This window comes from Taudactylus pleione, unplaced genomic scaffold (assembly GCF_031769625.1).
Source record: "Taudactylus pleione unplaced genomic scaffold, aTauple2 ptg000374l, whole genome shotgun sequence".
NCBI classification, from domain to species: Eukaryota; Metazoa; Chordata; class Amphibia; order Anura; family Myobatrachidae; genus Taudactylus; species Taudactylus pleione.
In genome coordinates, this window is record NW_028284775.1 from 3,070,306 (window position 1) to 3,092,146 (window position 21,841).

General features: G+C 44.0%; 1 protein-coding gene across 1 annotated transcript in view; it reads left to right on the top strand.

Moving 5' to 3' along the window:
* Positions 1–21,841, top strand: part of F5 (coagulation factor V) — a 143,758-nt gene that overhangs the window by 88,666 nt on the left and 33,251 nt on the right. Inside the window, exons 16-21 of the mRNA XM_088444919.1 lie at positions 4,166–4,402; positions 6,347–6,566; positions 10,328–10,507; positions 11,856–11,972; positions 12,468–12,539; positions 14,757–14,851. Of these exons, the coding sequence (XP_088301045.1) occupies positions 4,166–4,402; positions 6,347–6,566; positions 10,328–10,507; positions 11,856–11,972; positions 12,468–12,539; positions 14,757–14,851 (921 nt within the window). The remainder of the gene's footprint in view (positions 1–4,165; positions 4,403–6,346; positions 6,567–10,327; positions 10,508–11,855; positions 11,973–12,467; positions 12,540–14,756; positions 14,852–21,841) is intronic.

The window sequence follows — 21,841 nt, forward strand, 5'->3', positions numbered from 1 at the left end:
TAACAAAAAATAAAAGTTATGTTTTAAAACTATAATAAAGTACAATCTAATTTGATAAGCGTGCCCCCACAATGGAGTTCTTTCTTTTTCTGTAATCTTAGTAGAAGAATAGCTGTTTTTGATTAATCAGTATCCTAACTCCTGGGGAGCACCACCAACCCTTATACAAATAATTATTTTAGATTTTCTCTTTTATAATATTTCTGTATATGGTTGGTTCAAGATTACTTACACATTTAATTAAGTAGTCCTGTGCAGAAATCACTTACTATTCTTTATGCTAATACCAGATCCGTCTGTGTATGCCAAAGATCTGTGCATGTGCATGCTGAACCCTACCCCACCCACTGTTTTACCTTCTGCAGCTGCCACCGTCATCATTAGTCTCTGTTCTTGCACCCACCTCATGCTGGGTGCAAAAATTCTGTATAAAACAGGCGTCCAATTTCTGTCCACATGCTACAATCAAGCACAGAAGCCGGCTTACACCCCATGTTACTTTCGTACACTTCTACAAGACCATGCTTTCTACAAAGCATGGTCACCGACCAGTTACAGCCCAGAAAACATCGTCGACTAATGGATCAGTCCGTGCACAGTTGCGATCTCTGTCCATGTGTGTATGCCTGATAGGGAGCATGCGCAGTCGCCGATTTCTTACTTTGGCTTATGCTCAGCATGCTCAAATCCACGAGATCCGTCTGATCAGGGTCTCTATGTTTATCTATATTTTTACCTATGTGCATGTGACCAAAAAAGTTAATATACTAGCAATGCTTTGCTGATTGTATATGAACATTATACACTCTTAGGGGCCTATTTATTAAGTCATCATAACAAGACTAAGGGGTAAATTTATTAAAGGTCGATTTTGATTTTTGAGTGATTTGACATTCGATTTGCATTTGATTTTGCATTTGATTTTGCATTTGGATATTTACTGAAGAATAAATCGAGTGGGTTATTAAAGTTTACTATGCAGTTCCCACCCGAACTTGTAATGGGGAAATAGATTTTAAAAGAGATGCCCATGTAAAGTGAAAAGAGTAGCCCAATTTACTAACCAGGCACCTTACGGTTCAGAAACTCTGAGTTTATAAGTGAATGCCTGGCTGGAAGGGGAGGGAAAGGGGGGAGTCTGGAGTGAGTAGGGGAAGGGCACCGCTTATTGCTTCAAAGTCAGACATGTCATAAGTTGCAGCCAGTGCCAAAGCAGTGGGAAAACTGTGGGAGCGGTGGCGGCTGCTGTAACCTATAATATCCACGTCTGCCATTTTCATTAAATAGCTAGTTCATTTTTGTCAGGCGTACCTCAATGGGACCCAACAGGTGCCAGTGACCTATGTAGCTGCCTAAATATGACTCATGGCAGTGCCAGCCCTGAGTGTTGGGAATATATTGTGGTACTGTAGCATGCAGTTTATTATATTGCAAACATCTAATTCTCTCCTACCTTGCAAGCCATATAGCCATGGTTCCATTCTGTTTTTTTAAAGCAGAACATTAATACTTCAGACGGAAGTGAAACGTCCTTGGCCTGTAAATACCACACATTGCTTTACTTTAGCAGACATTCACTAAATTAAAGATGTCTAGTGCTAAAAACCAGGAGAAGGTATATGATGATGCAGCACCTGTATTTAAAGGGTGAATACAACAAAGCAATATAAAGTCATTATAATGGATACAGAAAGGAAGAAATTCATTACTTTCCAGTGAAAATCTGTAACACACTCATCCTTTTAGATTAGCCACTAGTTTCCACGGCTTCAAGCGTACCCTGAAAACTTACCTCTACATTCAAACATATCAGCCTTTGCACCATCTCTTCACACCACTTAGTACCACTATATTTGTATCATACTCTTCCTTCTAGGACAGGCATGTGAAATGCAGCCCGAATAAACATTTTATGTGGCCTGACAGTGTGGGCCCAAATATATATAATATGTGGCCCACACCCCTGCCACGATCGGAGCTCAGCTCCGATCGGGCAGTGTTTACTTTATTTAAAACTGGCACGCTGGTCTCTGAAGCGATCAGAGACTAAAGCATTCCCAGTGATGCAGAGGCCAGCATTCCCAGTGCGATGAGAGGAGCCTGCGCCTGCCGCTCTAGATGTAATTCGATCCAGTCAGCGGCAGCGTCTACACGGGATGGTGGGAGTGATGATGGCGTGGACTGGTGCGGTGCCCAGCGGCCATCGTGAAGAAAGGTAAGTACTGGACAGGTGAGTGGGGCCTGTTCTAAACTGGGAGGGGGCACAGCATAAGGGGCATTACTGGGGGCACAACATAAGGTGCACTACTAGGGGCATTACTGGGGGCACTAATAGTGGCACAGCATAAGGTGCACTATTAGGGGTATTACTGGGGGCACTGCATAAGGAGCACTACTAGGGACATTACTGGGGACACTGCATAAGGGGCATTACTGGGGGCACAACGTAAGGGGCACTACTAGGGACATTACTGGAGCACTGCATAAGGGGCACTATTGGGGGCTCTGCATAAGGGGCACTACTGGGGCAGAGCATAAGGGGCATTATCGGGGGCACAGCATACGGTGCACTACTGGGGACACAACATAAGGGGCACTACTAGGTATATTGCTGGGGGCTCTGCATAAAGGGCACTACTGGGGGCTCTGTATAAGGGGCTTTACTGGGGGCTTTGCATAAGGTGCACTACTAGGGGCATTACTGAGGGCACTGCATAAGGGGCACTACTGAGGGCACTGCATAAGGGGCACTACTAGGGACATTACTGGGGGCACAACAGAAGGAGCATTACTGGGGCACTGCATAATGGGCACTACTGGTGGCACTGCATAAGGGGCATTGCATAATGGGCCCAACTTCAAGGAGCATTGCATCAGGGGCTCTAATACAGAGGGGAATTGCATAAGGGGCACTACTACAGGGGGCACTGTATTGTTTTTTATTAATAATAAACCTTTCAAAATTGCAAATAAGACTTTTTTTGTTGCTGCCCACACACTCTTAGACCTTGAATATTCGGCCTGGTTGGTATTTCGAGTCTGACATGCCTGTTCTAGGATATAGCTCTCACAAGCAGGACCCTCTTCCCTTGTGCTTTACTATCTCAGGGTGGGTACACACCTGTCGCCGGCAGTCCCTGCAACAAATGTACGGGTCGCCTGTACACACAGCCAGATGCACCAATATAGCTGCATTGGCTGTGCTTAGGGCCAAAACGATATGCCTGTGAACGGCGTCATTCACAAAGATATCTTCTGTACACATGTACAGATGCGCTATGCAATATGTTGTTCAACAGTTGCTGTTTCCCAAGCCTATGCCCCTGAGCACTGGCCACCTACTGTTTGACATATTCTCTGTTCAAACCTTATGTACGGCGCTGTGGGCAATTAATAAAAATAATATTAATATATTTGTAGCAAGGTAAAAAATAAAAAGCATTCCACCATGCAACATACAAACTCACTGCCCAGGCCTACTCTCACATGTACAGGGTTTTACGAAGTATCAATGAACTGTGCACATGTCGTGATTATGTTCGCGCAGAGGATCCATTGCAAAGAGATTGTCATGTGGTCAGCATTTGGGGGAGGTAACGAGGGGGCTGGTTAGGTAAATGCAGGTTTGTCTGACTGTTTAAATGCCGTTCCGTGGGCGTGCATAAATTAGCCATTGCATTCTTCTCCGCAGGCAGCTGGTCAGACTTGCCGTACATGCTACGTGACTGCCTGCTGTGCGTCCATGGTACCGATGTTTATGCAGGAGTGTGACATTGGACGCATATGAGAAGACAACAGTGGGCGTCTCGATGCTGGCTGTGCTTTGGCAGTCATTAGTATATTTTCGCAGCTGCGATCCTTTTGAAATTGCAGCTGCGATCACAGTAGCTTCCTCAGGGCCTTAGCAAAGGCACATCCTGTACTGTACCCACGCTATGCCACGGATTATTAGGTATTGGAAATATTGCAAGTGTAGTACTAGAAAAAAAACTGTATTCAAAAATATTTTCTTGCAAAATAATATTTGTAATTTGTGGGCATCCATAAACCTGTAAAGATGTCATTTTGTATAAGTTTTGTATTATGATTCTGTGGTATAATTCATAGTTTTAAGTGTGACCATTTATTTTCGTGCTTTGTTGTCTGTTTTTTGCTAATACTGTAGGTTACTTTTAAAAATCTTGCATCACGACCTTACTCTATTCATGCACATGGGGTTTCTTATGAAAAGTCATCAGAAGGATATGGCTATGAGGATGAAACCCAGGAGTGGCTAAAGAAGGATGATGCAGTGCAGCCTGGGGAAACACATATCTATGTGTGGTATGCCACCAAAGATTCTGGACCTGATCCAGAAGAGTCAGCGTGCAGGACATGGGCCTATTATTCTGGTGTTGACACGGTATTTTACTATCTGTTTTCCATTAAATGTTTTCATGTTAGGTAGCGCGCTGACTGTAAAATAATCAGCTTTCGGAAAAACTGAGCTGTCATTAGTAAGTAAAATAGTGGACACTGACTGCTAGAGTAGATACTCAGGTATGATACTTAAAAAAAACTTCAAAAATGATGGGTGAGGATTCTTGGTATATTAATACAACAATTTCTTCTTTAAGAGAAGGGCTTGATTCAGAGATGGACGCAACGGCGATTTTTATGCAGTTGAGCGATCATTCGTGATCTGCGCATGCGTCTGAAATCCTGGCAGCTGCAACATTTGCATATTTACATATCTGCAGCATTGGTGGCGTTAGGATCCATCTGTGAATTAGGCCCTAAGACCCCCAAGCAAAGACATAACCAAATACTTGTTCTCAGTGAGTGAGAGGTCTCTGTACTAAGCCTTGGAGAGAGCTAAAGTGAATAGAGATAAAGTACAAACCAAACAGCTCCTTAATGTCATTTTTTAAACACAGCATGTAAAGTGACAGTTAAGAGCTTATTGGTTGGTAGTTTATCTCTCTCCTAAGCTTAGTACATAGACCCCCCATTAGGACAAATAAAAACACTTGCAAAAATAAAAAAGCAATTTGTACCTTCACAAATCCATGTTGCATTGCAGGTGGAACAGATTTAAAGATACATTATAATACTAATTAATATTCTCTTTACTTAGCTCCTCGTTCTCACATCCTGATTCCAATCTCTCACTCCAACCTTCCCACCTCATCTTACATGTCACAGAACCTTTTACTCATGCTGCCAGCATTCTCTATTCTTATCCCTGCAGGGACGGGATACATCAAGCATCGCATTTTGGATCCGATGCATCCCGGCAATGATCGCATGCATACTGGCGTTTAGCTGTATGCATGATCATTTAAGCAAAGGACAGCACTTCCGTTAAGAGCTGTCCTCTGCAGTGTTGGGACTTCCGGGTTTATGACCTGGGAGTCCCTCTGTGCATGTGCAGCTGTCAGCCAGTGCATGCGCGAGCTGCAGGAAAGCCTGGGATCACCATTGAACCACCCCGACCAAAGAATAAGTGAGGATTAGCTTCTGTAACTGTTCTTATTTACTTAACATCCAAAAAGTAGAATGACATGGGTTTTATGACCCAATTGAATTTTGCATTACATACGTTTCCCAGTTTTCAGTTAAAAAATAGTGTACGCCAATCTACGGAGGATGAGATATAAGACAACTGAATTTGTGCAAAGTCTCTCAATCTTTACGTACACCTTGAAATCAGCAAGATCTCTAACACTTTCAATTCATTTGGAAATGAAATCCTGTTTTTGTGAAATCAAAGATATCCCAACATACCAATTTTTTGGTTTGGCCGGCTCATCCCATTTTCCAGGACGCTTATTTGCTCAGGCAATAACACCTAATATTGTATGACACAGCGCATTTTCTCCATAACAACTGTGCCATGTTGTGCAGTTTGAATGAAATATACGTTCTCAGCTTGTACTTTGTTCCATAGATATAAAATCATGTCAATTTGAATTGAGATAACCCAGTGAAATTAAGTCAGTTGTATCGAGTTGTCCTTGTTTATAACATAATACTGGGGCATAGCAGTGGTTTCCCTAGTAAGTACAAACCAGAAGTGAGTTGCTTAAACTACAAGGGAATTGTCAATCATGTTCAATGTGTTGTGTTGTATGTCTGCATAAGCTGTAGGTGATCCATTTGCCCAGGTCATGCTTGGTCATACCCTCAGCCTCTTGGCAACACTAATTTGTTTTCAGTAAAAAATGCCACCTGAAAATGGGACTTTTAGCTGACATGGCATGATATTCATAACTATAAAACTCTTGTTTGTTGTCTGTTTATTGCCTTTCGCAAATGTTGCTTAAAGTTTCTTCATTGTATGTTAATTTATTTTTTTTCTTAATAGGAGAAAGACATCCATTCAGGCCTCCTTGGTCCCCTGCTCATCTGCAGAAGGGGAACTCTCAATAAGCAAAGTAGTCGCCCATTAGATGCTCGTGAATTCATACTGCACTTCATGAGTTTTGAGGAAGAAAAAAGCTGGTACTTTGACAAGAACTCAAAGAAAACTTGTACAAACCTAGCAGAAAAACCATCGAGCGGAATGAAATGTTATACCTTCCATGGTGAGATGGACTAGATCATAAGAATAAGCTGTCAACTTTAGAAACCAGCTTTGTGCAACAAAATGGCTAAAGTTTTATCCCGGTCTTGCTAAGAGATGGACACTTAGGGAGAAATGTATCAAACCTCCTAAAAAGTCCATAGCAACCAATTAGCGTCTAGTTAGCGTTTATCAAGTACATTCTATAAACTGATAGGTAGAAGCTCAATGGTTGCCATGGTCCGCTTGTACACTTGCCCACTACCCACTCTTTATAAGGCTTGATAAATCTCCTCCTTATTATTTTCAGGTAAACTGGAGCAGTCTGATGAGTTCAGTCATTGGGGGAGAACTACTAAGCCTTAGAGAGAGACAAAAATTACAGCTCCTAATTGTCATATTTTAAAGATAGCCTGTAAACTGACAGGAGCTGAGGTCCGGGGCCAGCACAAGTAAATGGAGGTGGAGTATTTAGTGGAAGCCAGGTAAAGCATTGATTGATTACAGTGTTAAAATAAATTACAACATTTTAAAAAATCAGGGAAACACATTAAAAAACAAGAATCCAAAATCTCAAAGACATTTTTAAAATGGAAACTAACTCCAAACAGCAAATGACAGGCTTCAGGATTCAAGGCTTAGTAACAGCTTAGTCAAAGTTGATAATTAATTATTAATTATATGAAAGATACTACTCTGCATCTGCTGAGTAGCTGCAGGAAACAGGGCTGGTGATGGATGACATTGTAAGATACAAAAGAACATGAACGCTCCAGTAAAGTACAGTTATAAACACTGCCTGTGAAACACACACAATCTTGGCAAAGTTCATAATGAAAAGTGGTTCAAGATCGAATTGTCCTTGGCCCCATCAGTTATATACGCTGATTGTCAAACACACACAATAAAAGATGATAAGGAGAATGATACTACTCTGTTTCTGTGGAGAAGCTGCCGGAAATGGGGCCTATATGCCTGGATGAGAAGCTGATGATGGATGGTCTTGCAAGATATATCAATGCCCCAGTAAAGTACAGTAACATGTCCTGTCTGTCAAACACACACCATTTTGGTAAAGCTCATAATGAAAGTGGTGCTCTGTCCTTGGGTCCTCTCACCCTTATGTTGCATATAAAAAAGGACATGTACAGTTTAACAGACCAAGCACTTCAGTGACAGAGACTGACACTTTTGTGGCTAAAAGTGCTTGGTTTGTTTATGCCCCCACAAACCAAGCTACCAATAGGCTTAAGGAGGCTAACAGTGTTGTTAATCATAATCACAGTTGGAAGATGTCATTATCATCCTAACACTAATCAGTGTTAATATCATCATCACACAATATTAGCTCACCCCCGCTGGAATACACCGATACAGAAGTCTCCGCACTTGTTGTAAGTGGCTTCAAAGGTCTTCCTCATAGAATTTGATGTTCATTTTTATAACATCAGTTTGTCCACATTTTTAGGAATGACTCTTATGTCAATCACTCACAAGGTTCTAGGTTGTGCTAAACACTGTTTCTGAGTACACACTGGAGGGTGGGCAGCCTGAGTAAAACAAAGTTAGTTTGTACAAGGGGGTCCAAATTGCCCTTTTGCTTGCCAGTATTCAAAGAGACTGTGTGACGTACTAATTTGTGCATTGTCATTAAAATAATGATTCACTAATCTGTTGATGCTTGCAGTATGAGAGTCATGGTAGATGTGTCAATTGTGGCCAATTATTTTAAACCTAAGCAGATGTCATAATGTTGTTTCACTCTGGTGCACTAATCTTAATCACCAGTGGGTTTTTTGCAAAAGGTCAGCAGCAGCATTTGCAGGAGAAACTGGAGAAGGAGACGTCATCATTTCATGTGCCACTTGAGCTGACAACTTGCTCACAAGGAGCTTTTTACATCGCTTAAGATCTGTGTCAGATGGAAAGAAAAATATTTTGTATGACTTAAACTTAGGTAAAGCATGGTTGCCAAAATGTAGTGATTCAAGATGTTGCAAACATTTTGGTCGTGGCAAAGCAATTAAAGAACTTTATCTACAAACATACTTACCAGAGTTGCTACGTTTCATCTCCTTCTTCAGCTTCTCTAGCTGCTTTTCCAGTAGTTTAAATAGGGGAATCACCTGACTCAGGCTGGGTGTGTCTGAACTCACTTAATTGGTTACACTTTCAAATAGTTTCAGTAGCTTCCATAAAACGGAGATTATTCTCCACTGTGCTAGAGTAAGGTACAATGCATGTGCACAAGTTAAGTTATAGATTAGTGCACCATACTTTACAAGACACACTGTAGGGTAATGGTTATGCTTTGTGATGGTATGCAAGTAAAAATAATATCTGCTTGATATGCGTGATGTGAGCAAAACTGAAATGATTACTGTGGGATAAAAGCGTACACACTTTGGGCCTGACGCAGGGTTGAATAGAATCTTGTGTGTTTTCCATACCTAAAGGTAGGCAAGTAAGGCTGTTGCTGAGTCATACACATTTCAGTCATGTCTACAATTACATAAGGCATAACTGGACTATAATGAGGCATTCTCACAAATTTCAATTATGGTATGTTAATAGTTTCTGGAAATGTAGTCTTCAGTCTCTGAATAAGGGTAAAGGATATCACAATTTACTTATACAGATAAAAATCTAAATTCTAATAGTACTAAAAAATGATTAGTATCAATACTTAAAAACATATAAAATAGACATCACATGTAAGAGCAACAGATACAATGCAAATAATATAGGATCTCTAATTAATATTGGGCACAAACATAACTTATAAATGCACAGTAAAAACATTGCATGTTAATAATAGCAATTCTCAATGACGGTAAAAAGGAAAAGCAGTATTTTTCCTCTCCTTAGTGAGAGTATGTGATGTTAATAGAAACTGTAAAAGTCCTTTGTGTGAAGTGAAATAGATGTAACACAGACTCACATAATAAAGTTCTTTCTATAGTCCTGGATGTTGCTCATGTTTTCATGAGTTGCCTTGATTCCCCATTGCTGAGGTATCCTGTGTATCTCCCAATTTGTACTCAGCCTCTAAAAGTAAAGGTCTGAGCGTTCTTTACCCTGCAGCTTTGTGATTATGGAGCTGTCTTCAGACTTCTGACTCTCCTTTGACTTCCAGGTTGCATTTCAACAGCTGAACAAAGTCGAATTTCTCTGGACCTACGCATTTTACCATTTGTTGCGGTTAATGTAAATGTTGCTATATAATGTCCGTATATATAGTGGTGATCATTTCCTGTTTGTTAAATCTGTGTAATTGATTAATTGTTCATCATTGTTAATTAGTTATTTCCTTCTATTCTTCAGTTCATAATAAGTATGTGTTTTAATTTAATCTTAGGTTCACAGTGCAAAAAATTTAAGGAAGCATGATATTTGCACTGTATTTTATTCACGCTTATAAAAATACTGTGTACATCATGCACAAACTTCAAATTTTCCTCTCTCATTCAAACACAGCAAAACGTACCGTAACTAGAAATAGTATGAAATCATTTGGATCTGTGGCCCTTGTTCCTACTCCTCCCACACTGTGGAACTTGTTGCTCTGTTCATTCTGCAAGGCACAAGCCCTGAATAGTTTAAAGAAAGGCTTAAAACATTTCTATTTATTAAGGCTAATGAGTGCAGGTTAAGGACTAATGAAAATATTAAGAGAGTTCAGCAACAGCGTGTTTTTTCTTCTAACGCTAATAGTGCTTCAGTATTTTAATACTTAACAAACAGTACAGTACATTTCACATTTATACTTCTGTTTATTTCCAGCTATAAATGGAATTATCTACAATCTGCCCGGCTTGCAAATGTATCAGCATGAGTTGGTGAGATGGCATATGTTGAACATGGGAAGTTCAAAAGATATCCACGTGGTTTCTTTTCATGGTCAAACTGTCACTGAAAAATTAAATACTGAATTCCGGCATGCAGTTTATCCACTAGTACCTGGTAAATAACATATAAATAACATATATGTGTGTAATTTAAAATAGTTCTGTCCAAAACTGAACGTTTAGTTTGGGTGTAATATCCTAAAGAGAGACCTGGTGTCACATGGTTACTCACTTGGGATCTGGTGAGCAGTTTGTCTGGTGTGTCCCCAGATTCTTGCGCCTGCCCCCACTGGCTGCACGTTGCCTACAATCTTTTAAGTCCCACATTCTACAGGACAGCATTGTGCACTGTATTTGCAAATTGTGCATAATGTATAGTCTATGTATAGATTAATAAAAAAAGAAATCATAATAGAGTTTAGTATGAAGACTGACTGCTAAGATACTAATGGACTATGGGCCTGATTCAGAGCCGCTCGTAAGCGGCCGCTCGTTCGTTCCGAGCGATGTTTGCACAACTGCGCATGCATGCGGATCGTAATACTCATACGCGAACCAGTCAGTGCGGCCGAAAATCGTTTGTTCGCTAGATAGCTATTTTGAGTGACAGGAGGAGGCGTATGTGGGTGGTAACAGGGGAAGGTGCTTGAAAACAGGGAGTGGAGATCCGAACGCAGGCGTGCTTAAAGGTCAAAATGGGCGTTTTATGGGTGTGCATAATTAATATAGCAGCGTCATTGACCACGTCACTGGGTTATTTTATAGTCAGAACTGCTCGCAAGATTGTGGTAGGAAAAACCAACCACAAGAATAGCGAGCAGTTCATACGCTGGTCGATGTATTCGATTAATCTAATAAATAGTGGACATGACGTAGGATGCGAGCGGCCAGGGGGCGTAGTTTTCCAAAAAACGACCGCATGTTTTGTACGCTCGTTCAGACCTAGAGGCGTGAACAGACCGCAAAGAGCGAACGGTTCATTTGAATAGCCACCCCTTTTTTCTGAACGAGCGAGCGCAAATAGCGTCCGGCTCTGAATCAGGCCCTATGAACAAAGCTTGAAACTTAGAAGTTGTTAATTAACTAAAAGTTATTTAAAGACATTAAATCTGCACATTATAGGTTGAAAACTAACACATCACAGGGCACCATTCATTGGAGTCTCGGTGGATGCTAATATTTCCTGGGGCTCCATGGTTCTAGTAATAAACCTGCCAATTCTCGGGTCTCAGTGATATTGCAGAGGGTGGCTGGGAGAACCAATCAGAAGCTGCTCTCACTGAAAATGTAGCTCTTTATTGGTCTTCAAACACACACACACAACCTCAAAAGCCATATATAGTGAGGACATTATTGTTCTGCCACTTAGATGATAAAGACTTTCATCAACCACTTGTAGCAATGTAGCTTTAATAGCAAAATGACTTTTCTACAGCTCTTCATTACTTTTATTTTCTATAAAGGTACATTTGCAACAATTGAAATGAAGCCATCCAGGCCAGGTCTTTGGCTCCTAGATACTGAAGTTGCAGAATATCAGCAAGCAGGAATGCAAACAATATTCAACATTGCAGAAGAGGGTAAGTAAAAATACAGAAACTACACTAAAAAAAGTGAAACTGATTATCATGCCCTAAGTAATTCCCAAACATTTTTCAGAAAAGAAAAGGCAAAATAGTACCAAATGATAGTAGCAAATATACCAATGCAAGCCAAGGTTTTATCAGAAGCAGTAATGGGGCAAGTCTGGAAACAATACCGTAATCTCATCACGTGTTTTGCCAAGAAATGCTGTGTTAGTGGCTGCCACATTGCTTTGTGTTATGATAATACTAGGGGCAGTTTCTAAGTCCGCTACACAGAAAAGGTTTAGACACTTTGAGGGACAGATTTGTTGTGTTGTGATACATGCAAATCAATCTGTGAGAATAATTATTTTCTTTTTCAGTATCTCATTGATCAGTATATATAAATTCCACTATTGTGGCATCTTTTACATACTGTGTGATAAGTAGCTTTATTTTAGCTAGTATGGGTTTTTATTGGTATATATAAACACAATTATAATCTTTCAGGGTGTAATTTTCCACTTGGCCTAGAAAGCAGACTTATATCTGATGTTCAGATCACTGCATCACATTATCTAGGTAAGTTAATCTGTCTTGCCGGTCTTGAATAATAATGATTTTATAATACACAAGTGATGTTAATATACATATAAACTTCTGTAAATGATTTATGTAGAATTGGTGAGTTCTGAATATATCATTTCAGTGTTCATTAGAAAGAATGGTGTATTATAAGAAATAATGCATTTTCTACTGTAAATTATAATGTATATCATAAGTAACCTCGGAAATCTATGACTTATAATATTCTTCGAATTTACAAAAGGGGTGTACATTATCCCATATAAAAAAAACCAGTTGATTCACAAAACAGAAAAGATATATGCCCAAGATATATGCCCAAGATATATGCCCATGTTTGGCTTTACCGAACCAGCTGCTTAACAATATTAATGCCACATATGTATACAAGGGATACGTTCAGTATCCCGGCACAGGGTATGCTGGCGCTTAGAAAACGGCCTGGGATTCCTAACACCTGTCAGAGTCCCGACCGCTAGCATCCCGAAGGTAAGTAGCGTGGCTGGGGGTAGGGTTAGGCACTGGGGGAAAGTTAGGAACTAGGGGGGGAGGGCTAGGTTTAGGGTACATGGAGGGGGAGGTTAGGTTTATGCACTGGGGGGTTAGGTTCAGGTACTGGGGAGGGAGGGTTAGGGTAAGGAGAGGGGGAGGGTTAGGATACCTACCGACAGGTGTCAGTATCCTAACCCAGTCGGGATGCCGGCATGAGGATTTTGACCACCGGGATCTCTAGCATCGGTATTCCGTACCTATCCTGTATACTAAACAGAAAGACTTTTGTTATCAATACTAACATTAGTGTACTGCAAATCTGTATATAGCTAGCAAATTATTGATCCACATAAAGGGTTAGATTTGCTAACAAGCAGATTGTCAAACCCAACCATCCTCAGCGTCTTTGACTGATTTTTTATAAATGGCAATAAAAATTACTGCTTACCCGGGCTGGTTTAGCATTTATTCCTATTGCTATATGAAAACTATTGGTAAAGACACTGACGTTCAGTGGCTTTGACAAGTTGCTCGTTAGTAAATCTACACCCAAGCCTGTTAAAGTGATTCTTTTATTCAACAAAATCCACAACAAAATGAATGAAGTGTTTTATTTTTATTATAGGCAGAAAATATCTTTACTTTACGTATTTACATCACTACAGGAGATGACCAGTTGAACCTTCTCCTATTTAGGGATGTAATTGACATACAGTAGTGATCATTTACAAAGAGCTGCACAGCACATCTGTATATAGGTATGCAGTCGGGAAGCCGGCGGACCTAACCCCGACAGCCGGCTTCCCGACTGCTTAATCCCAGCGAGGGTTAAATGACAGATGTCTAAATCTAGATGCCTGTTATTTTACCGATGCCGGGAGACCGGCGCCCAGCATCCTGAATGAAGGGATGCTGGGCGCCGAGCGCGGGTAGCCGCAGGGGGGGAGGGTTAGGTTTAGGGTCTTCAGGGGGGACTTAGGGTTAAGCACCCCCCGGGAGGTTAGGTTAAGTCTAGGGGAAGGGGGTTTAGGGTTAGGCACCCCCAGGGGGGACTTAGGGTTAGGCACCCCGAGGAGAGGTTAGGGTTAGGCACCCCCCCAGGGACTTAGGTTTAGGCGGCGGGGAAGGGGGGATTAGGTTTAGGCACTTAGAGGGCGGATTAGGGTTAGGCATTGGGGGGGAAGGTTAGGGTTAGGCACCCCTAAGTTAGGGTTAGGGGGTAGAATTAGGTTAGAGAATACTTACCTTGGACGATCGGGATTTCCTCCTCTGCCGGGATGCCGCTGTCGGGATTCCAACCGCCGTATTGGATCCGGCGGTAAAGCATACCGATTCCCTGTATATAAGCATTTGAGTCCATGGAAGTAACCTAGGAGCTAAAGTCGCATGGTAAAGCCCACAGCTAAATGAATCTGCTCCTAAAAGTCCATTAAACAAGCGTTCAATTCTGAACTGAAGTATGGCTTGTAAAAGAATTAACACTACTATATGTAGAGGTTTTATTCCTTATAAAACATGAGTGATAGGTCACAACTGTCCAATTGATTACAATACATCACTGTTATTTAAAAATAAATGAAATATAAAAGTTTTTGTTCTGTCAACTGATGCATGTGTCTGGACATCAACAAAAATGAATTTGTTCACTCATTGAGCAGATTTCCATGTTTTACATGACACAATATAGCACATATATTTATTTAATTCTTTTGTATTTAATAGACTCTTGGGAGCCGAGGTTGGCTAGATTGAACAATGTAGGCTCATATAATGCATGGAGTGCGCATATGAATAAATCCTCATTGCCTTGGATCCAGGTAGGTTTTTCATTGTGACTAAGTACATTTTTTGCCAAAATTGAATCAATCTTAGCTTGCAAACAATAACAGCAGATGTGAGACTCCTGTCAGTATATGCTGGAAAATTGTGGTGTTAAATGTACTTCTACTAAAACATTCATGTCTTCCCTATCTATCAAGGACTAGTGCCATGCTGTAGTCAGGGCTTTCAGTTCCAATGCGCATGTGTAAACGGGATGTAGTCAGGTTACCGGCGGCCGTGGAAGCCAGACCTGGCCCTAAAGATAGGCGTCAAAATCCCGACGCCTATCTTTATCCTGATGGACGGCATCCCGAATGTAGGTAAGCCGGGTTTCTTAGCTCATAGCCGCGGGGAGGGGGGGCGGGTTAGATTTAGGTGCTCCTGGGGGAGATTAGGGTTAGGCACTCCCCAGGGAGGGTTAGGGTTAGACTAGGGGACGGGGGGTTAGGGTTAGGCACCACTAGGGGGAGGTGAGGTTTAGGCACCCCCCCTGGGAGGGTTAGGTTTAGGATGCGGGAAGGGGGGGGTTAGGGTTAGGCACCACCAGAGAGACTTAGGGTTAGGCACCACCCTGGGAGTTCTAGGATTAGGCACCACTAAGGGAGGGTTAGGGTACTTACCTGCCCCAGTCGGGATCTCCATCCTTTGGTCTTTCAGTGTCAGTATTTCATCCGACAGCTATCCAGCCGCCTGCATTACTTACCGATTCTGTGTGAACTGGTAAAACCGGGTCACCTATGTGCAGATGCATCAAGACTGGCCAGCAGAGGGCACTCTTACCACTGCCAGTCAGAATTGCCGTACAGCTCAGTATGCATCAACTACTATTCTGTCCATGTTATATTTTAGTAGAAGCTTGCAGTGAAGCACTGGGCCTCTCCTAGTACCCATAGTAAGAGAGTGCCAGGGTAATACAGTTAAAATATAGTACAAGCGCTTATGGCAGTACAAGGACCAGCATACACTTACATCCCATGGTTGTGTGCTGGCACTTATAAATTACAAGTGCCATCAGGCACACAGGAACAAGTGCCACAGGTAAGCAAGTGTTGCCCCCTTTAGTGTATAAATAAACAGTACAGAGGTCTCTTCATTCACCTAACGTTTTTGTGCTTGTCCACCACAGGTAGTGTTCCTTTTATTTTTTTCCTGAATTTTGTGTCTTATTCGCATCATAGCTACAAACAACCAGGCACACTACATTAGTACTTTTGTCGTAAAACAATTGGTATAAAGATGGAGATTAAGCATAACAATACAGGGCATGGAGCAAGTCACTCATATCGGAACTCAGCCTGATTCAGAGATGGACGTTAATGCGATCGAGCTGCAATTTTGCACGGAACGCAACTGCAAAATATGCTAATAGTTCCAAAGCTTACCCGAGCATAAGGGCGCCCATTGCTGCTTTCTCATATGTGTACGATGTCGTTTACTTGCGTAAATATCGGTAACATTGATGCACATCGTGCGGCCATCTTGTCCTTGAGGAAGACATGACCAGCAGCGCAGACTTGGCAGCTCTCCTGACACACAGAGAGCTCTCGTGCTGTGTAAAAGATCGCAAGGGCTAATTTATGCACACCCATGTAACGGCATTTAAACTGCGTTTTTGTAACCACCCCTCGTTACCTCCCCCAAACGCTGACTCATGTTACTCACTTTGCAAATGGGTTTTCTGTGCCTGTGGAATCGCAAAACAATCGCAGTGCGTGCGCATTACGGCTTATATGCATGCGCAATAGCTAACAATCGCTCGATCTGCGTAAAAATCGCCATTGTGTCCTTCTATGAATCAGGCCCTCAGTCTTTTGCCTTTTTACTTAGTCGTACACCTAAGTACATGAAATGCCAGTGTAAGTATTCAGGGTACTCGTGCTCAACACTTTTTCCTAGAGCTTGTAGAGTCACAACTTGGATCACAGTGCAAGTGGTAAAGTTACCAGGTGTTAGATGCTTTCCTCCGTCATTACATTGGACGGGCTCAAATTGCAAACACACCTATATAGAGGTGGGAATTTTTCTGCTATTCTTTTGAAAAATACTCCAATCTGTGGACAATCATTGGTGATTATATGATCCTATTTCAATAATGTACTGGGCATTGAGACAACTCTTGATGAAGTCTCATAAGGTGATGAACAGTGTAGGGTAAAGAGGCTCTGAGATCTACTATGAGGATGCACAATCAAACTCTGAACCACAGAATAAAGCTGTCCACACACCAGGACAACTAGTTGGCTGGTTGGAATGATAATCGTCTAGCGTGTAGGAGCAAACGATAATCAGCCGTTTGCTCCCACGTGCTGTAAAACAGCAGGAAACGGGCGTTCCAACCTGTTTCTGAAAATCACACGTTTGATTTTCACCATCTGATCATTCTAGTGTAGGGGGAACTTTCCCCCCAAGTGAACGATAAATAGGCAGTCACTGGCCGCTAGTGTCCTCCTACTTCACCACCATCTGCCTGCTGTGCTGCCCCTGTCAGCCCGGGATAAGGGTTACCTGTCACTGGCAACGGCTGAGAGGGAGAAGTTCAGTGCTGCTTTTGCAGCACAGTCTCTCTCTCTCCAGTCTGGTCAGCAGTACTCAAGGATCTGCGCCCCCCACCTCCGATCGTGCCCCCCCTCACTCAAGTTCCCCCCCGCTGATCCCTCCTCACTTTCATGTGGTCTGTCATTACACTAGAACCCCTCCTAACCCCTCCCCCATCACTGTTTTCCCCCTTCTCCCTTCTTATTCAGGTTATTTGGACCTGCTACCTGTCTACTAAATAATGTGATTGTATATATATGTATATATATTTGCAGTGTGCCCAGTGTCAATTTTATATATACATATACAAACACACTGATATATATATGTGTGTGTGTGTGTGTGTGTGTATAATCCAATTCAAAGAAGGTTATCCATATGGTGTATAAAAAATAACCCCAATGGACAGAATATACTGCTCTTTCACAATGATATGAATAAATCTCCAGTGAGTCCTCCTACTTAATAGCCTGGCAGCCAATCAGGATTGGCCTTTTAAAATAGAAATAATATTTAGGGCCGGACTCAATTAGAGGCGAAAAGTCGGACACTTTTCGCCTATTGTACTTTCCGCAGCATTCGCCTGTTTGAGACGCGAATTTGCGGCATGTGCGTCCCCGTGATTCGTCCTATTCAATTACAGAACAGGCATAAAACGCAAATAGGCGAATACCTAACAGACGGTAAGTACTGCATAGATTGGGGGAATCAGTCTGTACCCCAAAATATGACGCACTGACACTGGCGATCATTACAGATGTCTACTATTAGCCCTAATAAAAGTACTTTGTGTTAAAAACTTTCTAGAAGCATATTTGTAAAAGTGGTGAAGAATGATAGAAATTAGTATTTTTTGTGGAAAATAAACAGTCCAGTCAAATGTGGGGTACTTGAAAATGGATGCTAGCCAGGGGCGGATCCAGAACAAACTGACAGGGGGGCACCACGGTAGGGGAAGGTGGGTGGTGGGTGTTGTTTTGCACGCAAGTTCCTGGAGAAGTGGGTGTATCCTCATAGCAAGGACGTGGCCTCACAGGGAATGCCATACCCACGAGCCATGTCCTCATTTTCATTACATTGAGGGCATACAATAACCGAGGCCAAGACAATTTATGTCCTTCCTGCCAGTTGGTGTACTAAGCTCCTTTGGTAGTTGTCTAAATCTTGGAAAGTTTCAGACCTGTCTGGAAAAGAGATGGGGAATAAATACCTGCATTTAAAAGTGTCAAATAATTTAGATCCCTCCCCCTGAATCTGCAACTGCTAGCCTTCTCTCTCCTCCTGCCCATATCTATATTACTGCCCCCTCCATACTTGTCTCATTGCCCCTCCCTCCATATCTCCCTGTTTGCCTCCTCCACAGCTGTCTCATTGCCAGTTCCGTCCATATAATATTGACCTCTCACAGCTCACTCCTTGACTCCCCCACTGCCCCCCTACCAGCACCCACTGTCCACCTGAGCACTCACTGTCCCTTTCATTATCCACCACACAGCACTCCCCCCTTCACTGCCACCTCACAGCACTCCACTCCCCACCACACAGCAATCCCCCCTTCACTGTCACCTCACAGCACTCCACTCCCCACCACACAGCAATCCCCGCTTCACGGTCACCTCACTGCATTCCCCTCCTCACCACACAGCACTACCCCCTTTACTGCCACCTCACAAAACTCCCCACCACACAGCACTACCCCCTTCACTGCCACCTCACAGCACTCCCCTTCCCACCACACATCACTCCCCCCTTCACTGCCACCTCACAGCACTCCCCATCACACAGCACTCCCCCCTTCACTGCCACCTCACAGCACTCCCCACCACACAGCACTACCCCCTTCACTGTCACCTCACAGCACTCCACTCCCCACCACACAGCAATCCCCCCTTCACTGTCACCTCACAGCACTCCACTCCCCACCACACAGCAATCCCCCTTCACGGTCACCTCAAAGCACTCCCCTCCCCACCACACAGCACTCCCCCCTTCACTGCCACCTCACAGCACTCCCCACCATACAGCAATCCTCCCTTCACTGCCACCTCACAGCACTCCCCTTCCCACCACACAGCACTCCCCCCTTCACTGCCACCTCACAGCACTCCCAGGGGGGAAAAAAACACATTGCTTCTCATGGGAAAATATAAAACACATTTGCCCCACAGGAATAAAACACTCATATTGGCCCCCACAAGAAAAAAATACACCCCAGCCCCCTCACAGACGATGACCTAACGTGTTAGTAGCAGAAGCCATGGGCAGCTTAGGTCTGATGTTTGGCAGGATCAGAGAGTCTTTGGATACAGGTCTGGTGGATGACAGGGTATGCGCAAATGAGTATGGTAAGCAACAGGGTGAGTGTGCGGGGACAGGTCTGGCAGGTGATAGGGTGAGTATATGTGGGGCAGATGTTGTGGGTGACAGGACGAGAGAGTCTGTAGGCAGCTCTGGACACAGCACCCCTTCCCTTCCCCATCAATGTTTTCCTCTCACACCACTTCCCCACTTCAATGCACTCTCCCCCCTTCATTGTATCATAGCACAACCCCGCCCTCCTTCATTATTCATCCCATCTCAGCACCCTAACCCTTCCTTCAATATTCACCTCACATCGCCACAGGCAGCACCAGCAAACTGCTTACCTTCAAACTAACGCCTCTGCAGTATCGCTCACATCAGCCTGCCCTGACATGACACTGCTCAGGAAGAGGGGAGCTAAGGGAGGTGGAGCTGCTTGGCTGCTCCGATTGTGTTAAAAGTGTAATAAATGCAGGGCAACCCCTCCCTTCGTGTTTCTGTAACTCCAGCCCTGCAGCCAGCCCCCCGTCTCTGTCCCTAGCTCCAACAGCCCCACTTCTGTGCCTCCATCCCCAGCAGTTCCCCTTCTGTGTCCCCATTGCTAGCATTCATCCTCCTGTGGCTCCAGCTGCCACCCTTTTGCATCTCCACCCCCAGCAGCCCCCCTTCTGTGTCCAGAGCCAGCACCAGCAGCCGTCCTTCTGTGTCCCTAGCACCAGCCAGCTCCCCTTCTGTGTCCCCATCCCTAGTGATTCCCCTTCTTTGTCCCCAGCCAGATCTCTTTCTGTGTCCCTATCCCCAGATAGCCCCCTTTGTGTCCCCAGCCAGCCCCCCTTCTGTGTCCCCAGCTCCAGGAGCCTCCCTTCTGTGTCTCCATCCCCAGCAGTCCACCTTTTGTGTCCCCAGCCAGCCCCAGCAGCCCCCTTCTATGTCCCCACTCCCCAGCAGCCCCCCTTCTATGTATCCACTCCCCAGCAGCCCCCTTCTACATCCCCACTCCCCAGCCTTTTATGTCTGCACTCCCCAGCCTTTTATGTCCCCCACTCCCCTTCTGTGCCCCCACTCCCCAGCCAGCCCTAGCTTTTTATGTCCCCCACTCCCCAGCCAGCCCCAGCAGCTCTCCTTCTATGTCCCCACTCCCCAGCCAGCCCCAGCAGCCCCCCTTCTACATCCCCACTCCCCAGCCTTTTATGTCCCCACTCACCAGCCAGCCCTAGCCTTCTATGTCCCATCTCCCCAGCAGCCCCCCTTCTATGTCCCCACTCCCCAACCAGCCCCAGAAGCCCCCTTTCTACATCCCCACTCCCCAGCCTTTTATGTCCCCACTCACCAGCCAGCCCTAGCCTTCTATGTCCCATCTCCCCAGCCAGCCCCAGCAGCCCCCCTTCTATGTCCCCACTCCACTGCCAGCCCCAGCAGCCCCCTTTCTACATCCCCACTCCCCAGCCTTTTATGTCTCCACTCACCAGCCAGCCCTAGCCTTCTATGTTTCATCTCCCCAGCCAGCCCCAGCAGCCCCCCTTCTACATCCCCACTCCCCAGCCTTTTATGTCCCCCACTCACCAGCCAGCCGCAGCCTATTATGTCCACCACTCCCCAGCCTTTTATGTCCTCCACTCCCCAGTCAACCCCTCCTCTTAGTCCCCTCTCCCCAGCCAAATCCAGCAGACCCCTTTTAAGTAGGCGCGCACATCGGGAAGCTGCATGGCCCGAGGAGGGCTGGCAGGAGCAGTCCCGTCCTCGTTGCGGCCATGCAGCTGTAAAAAAAAAACCCTCCTAAATTACAGGGGGGGCACGTGCCTGGTAATCCCCCCCCTCCCCCGAATCCGCCACTGGTGCTAGCATATCTTTGTGCACTTTTAAAAAATCCTCCTGCTGCATGCTTACAGCCCCCCAAGAAACCTATTTCACTACTTTTTATCCATGTCCCCCCACTGTTTTAATTTTCGGCCCAAAATTGACATGTCTTTTTTTGGGGTGCTCTGAGGTGTTTTTTTTTTGCTGATTTGTCCTTTGGGGGGTGTCCAGAGGGTTCTGAAACAGTTCCCCACAATTGAGAGTTTGCACTTTTTTCTGCCTGACATCCATTGGAGAAACTTTTCCGCCTGTTTCAGTGCATTGAGTTTCCACTTAGGCAAATTGGTCCCGGA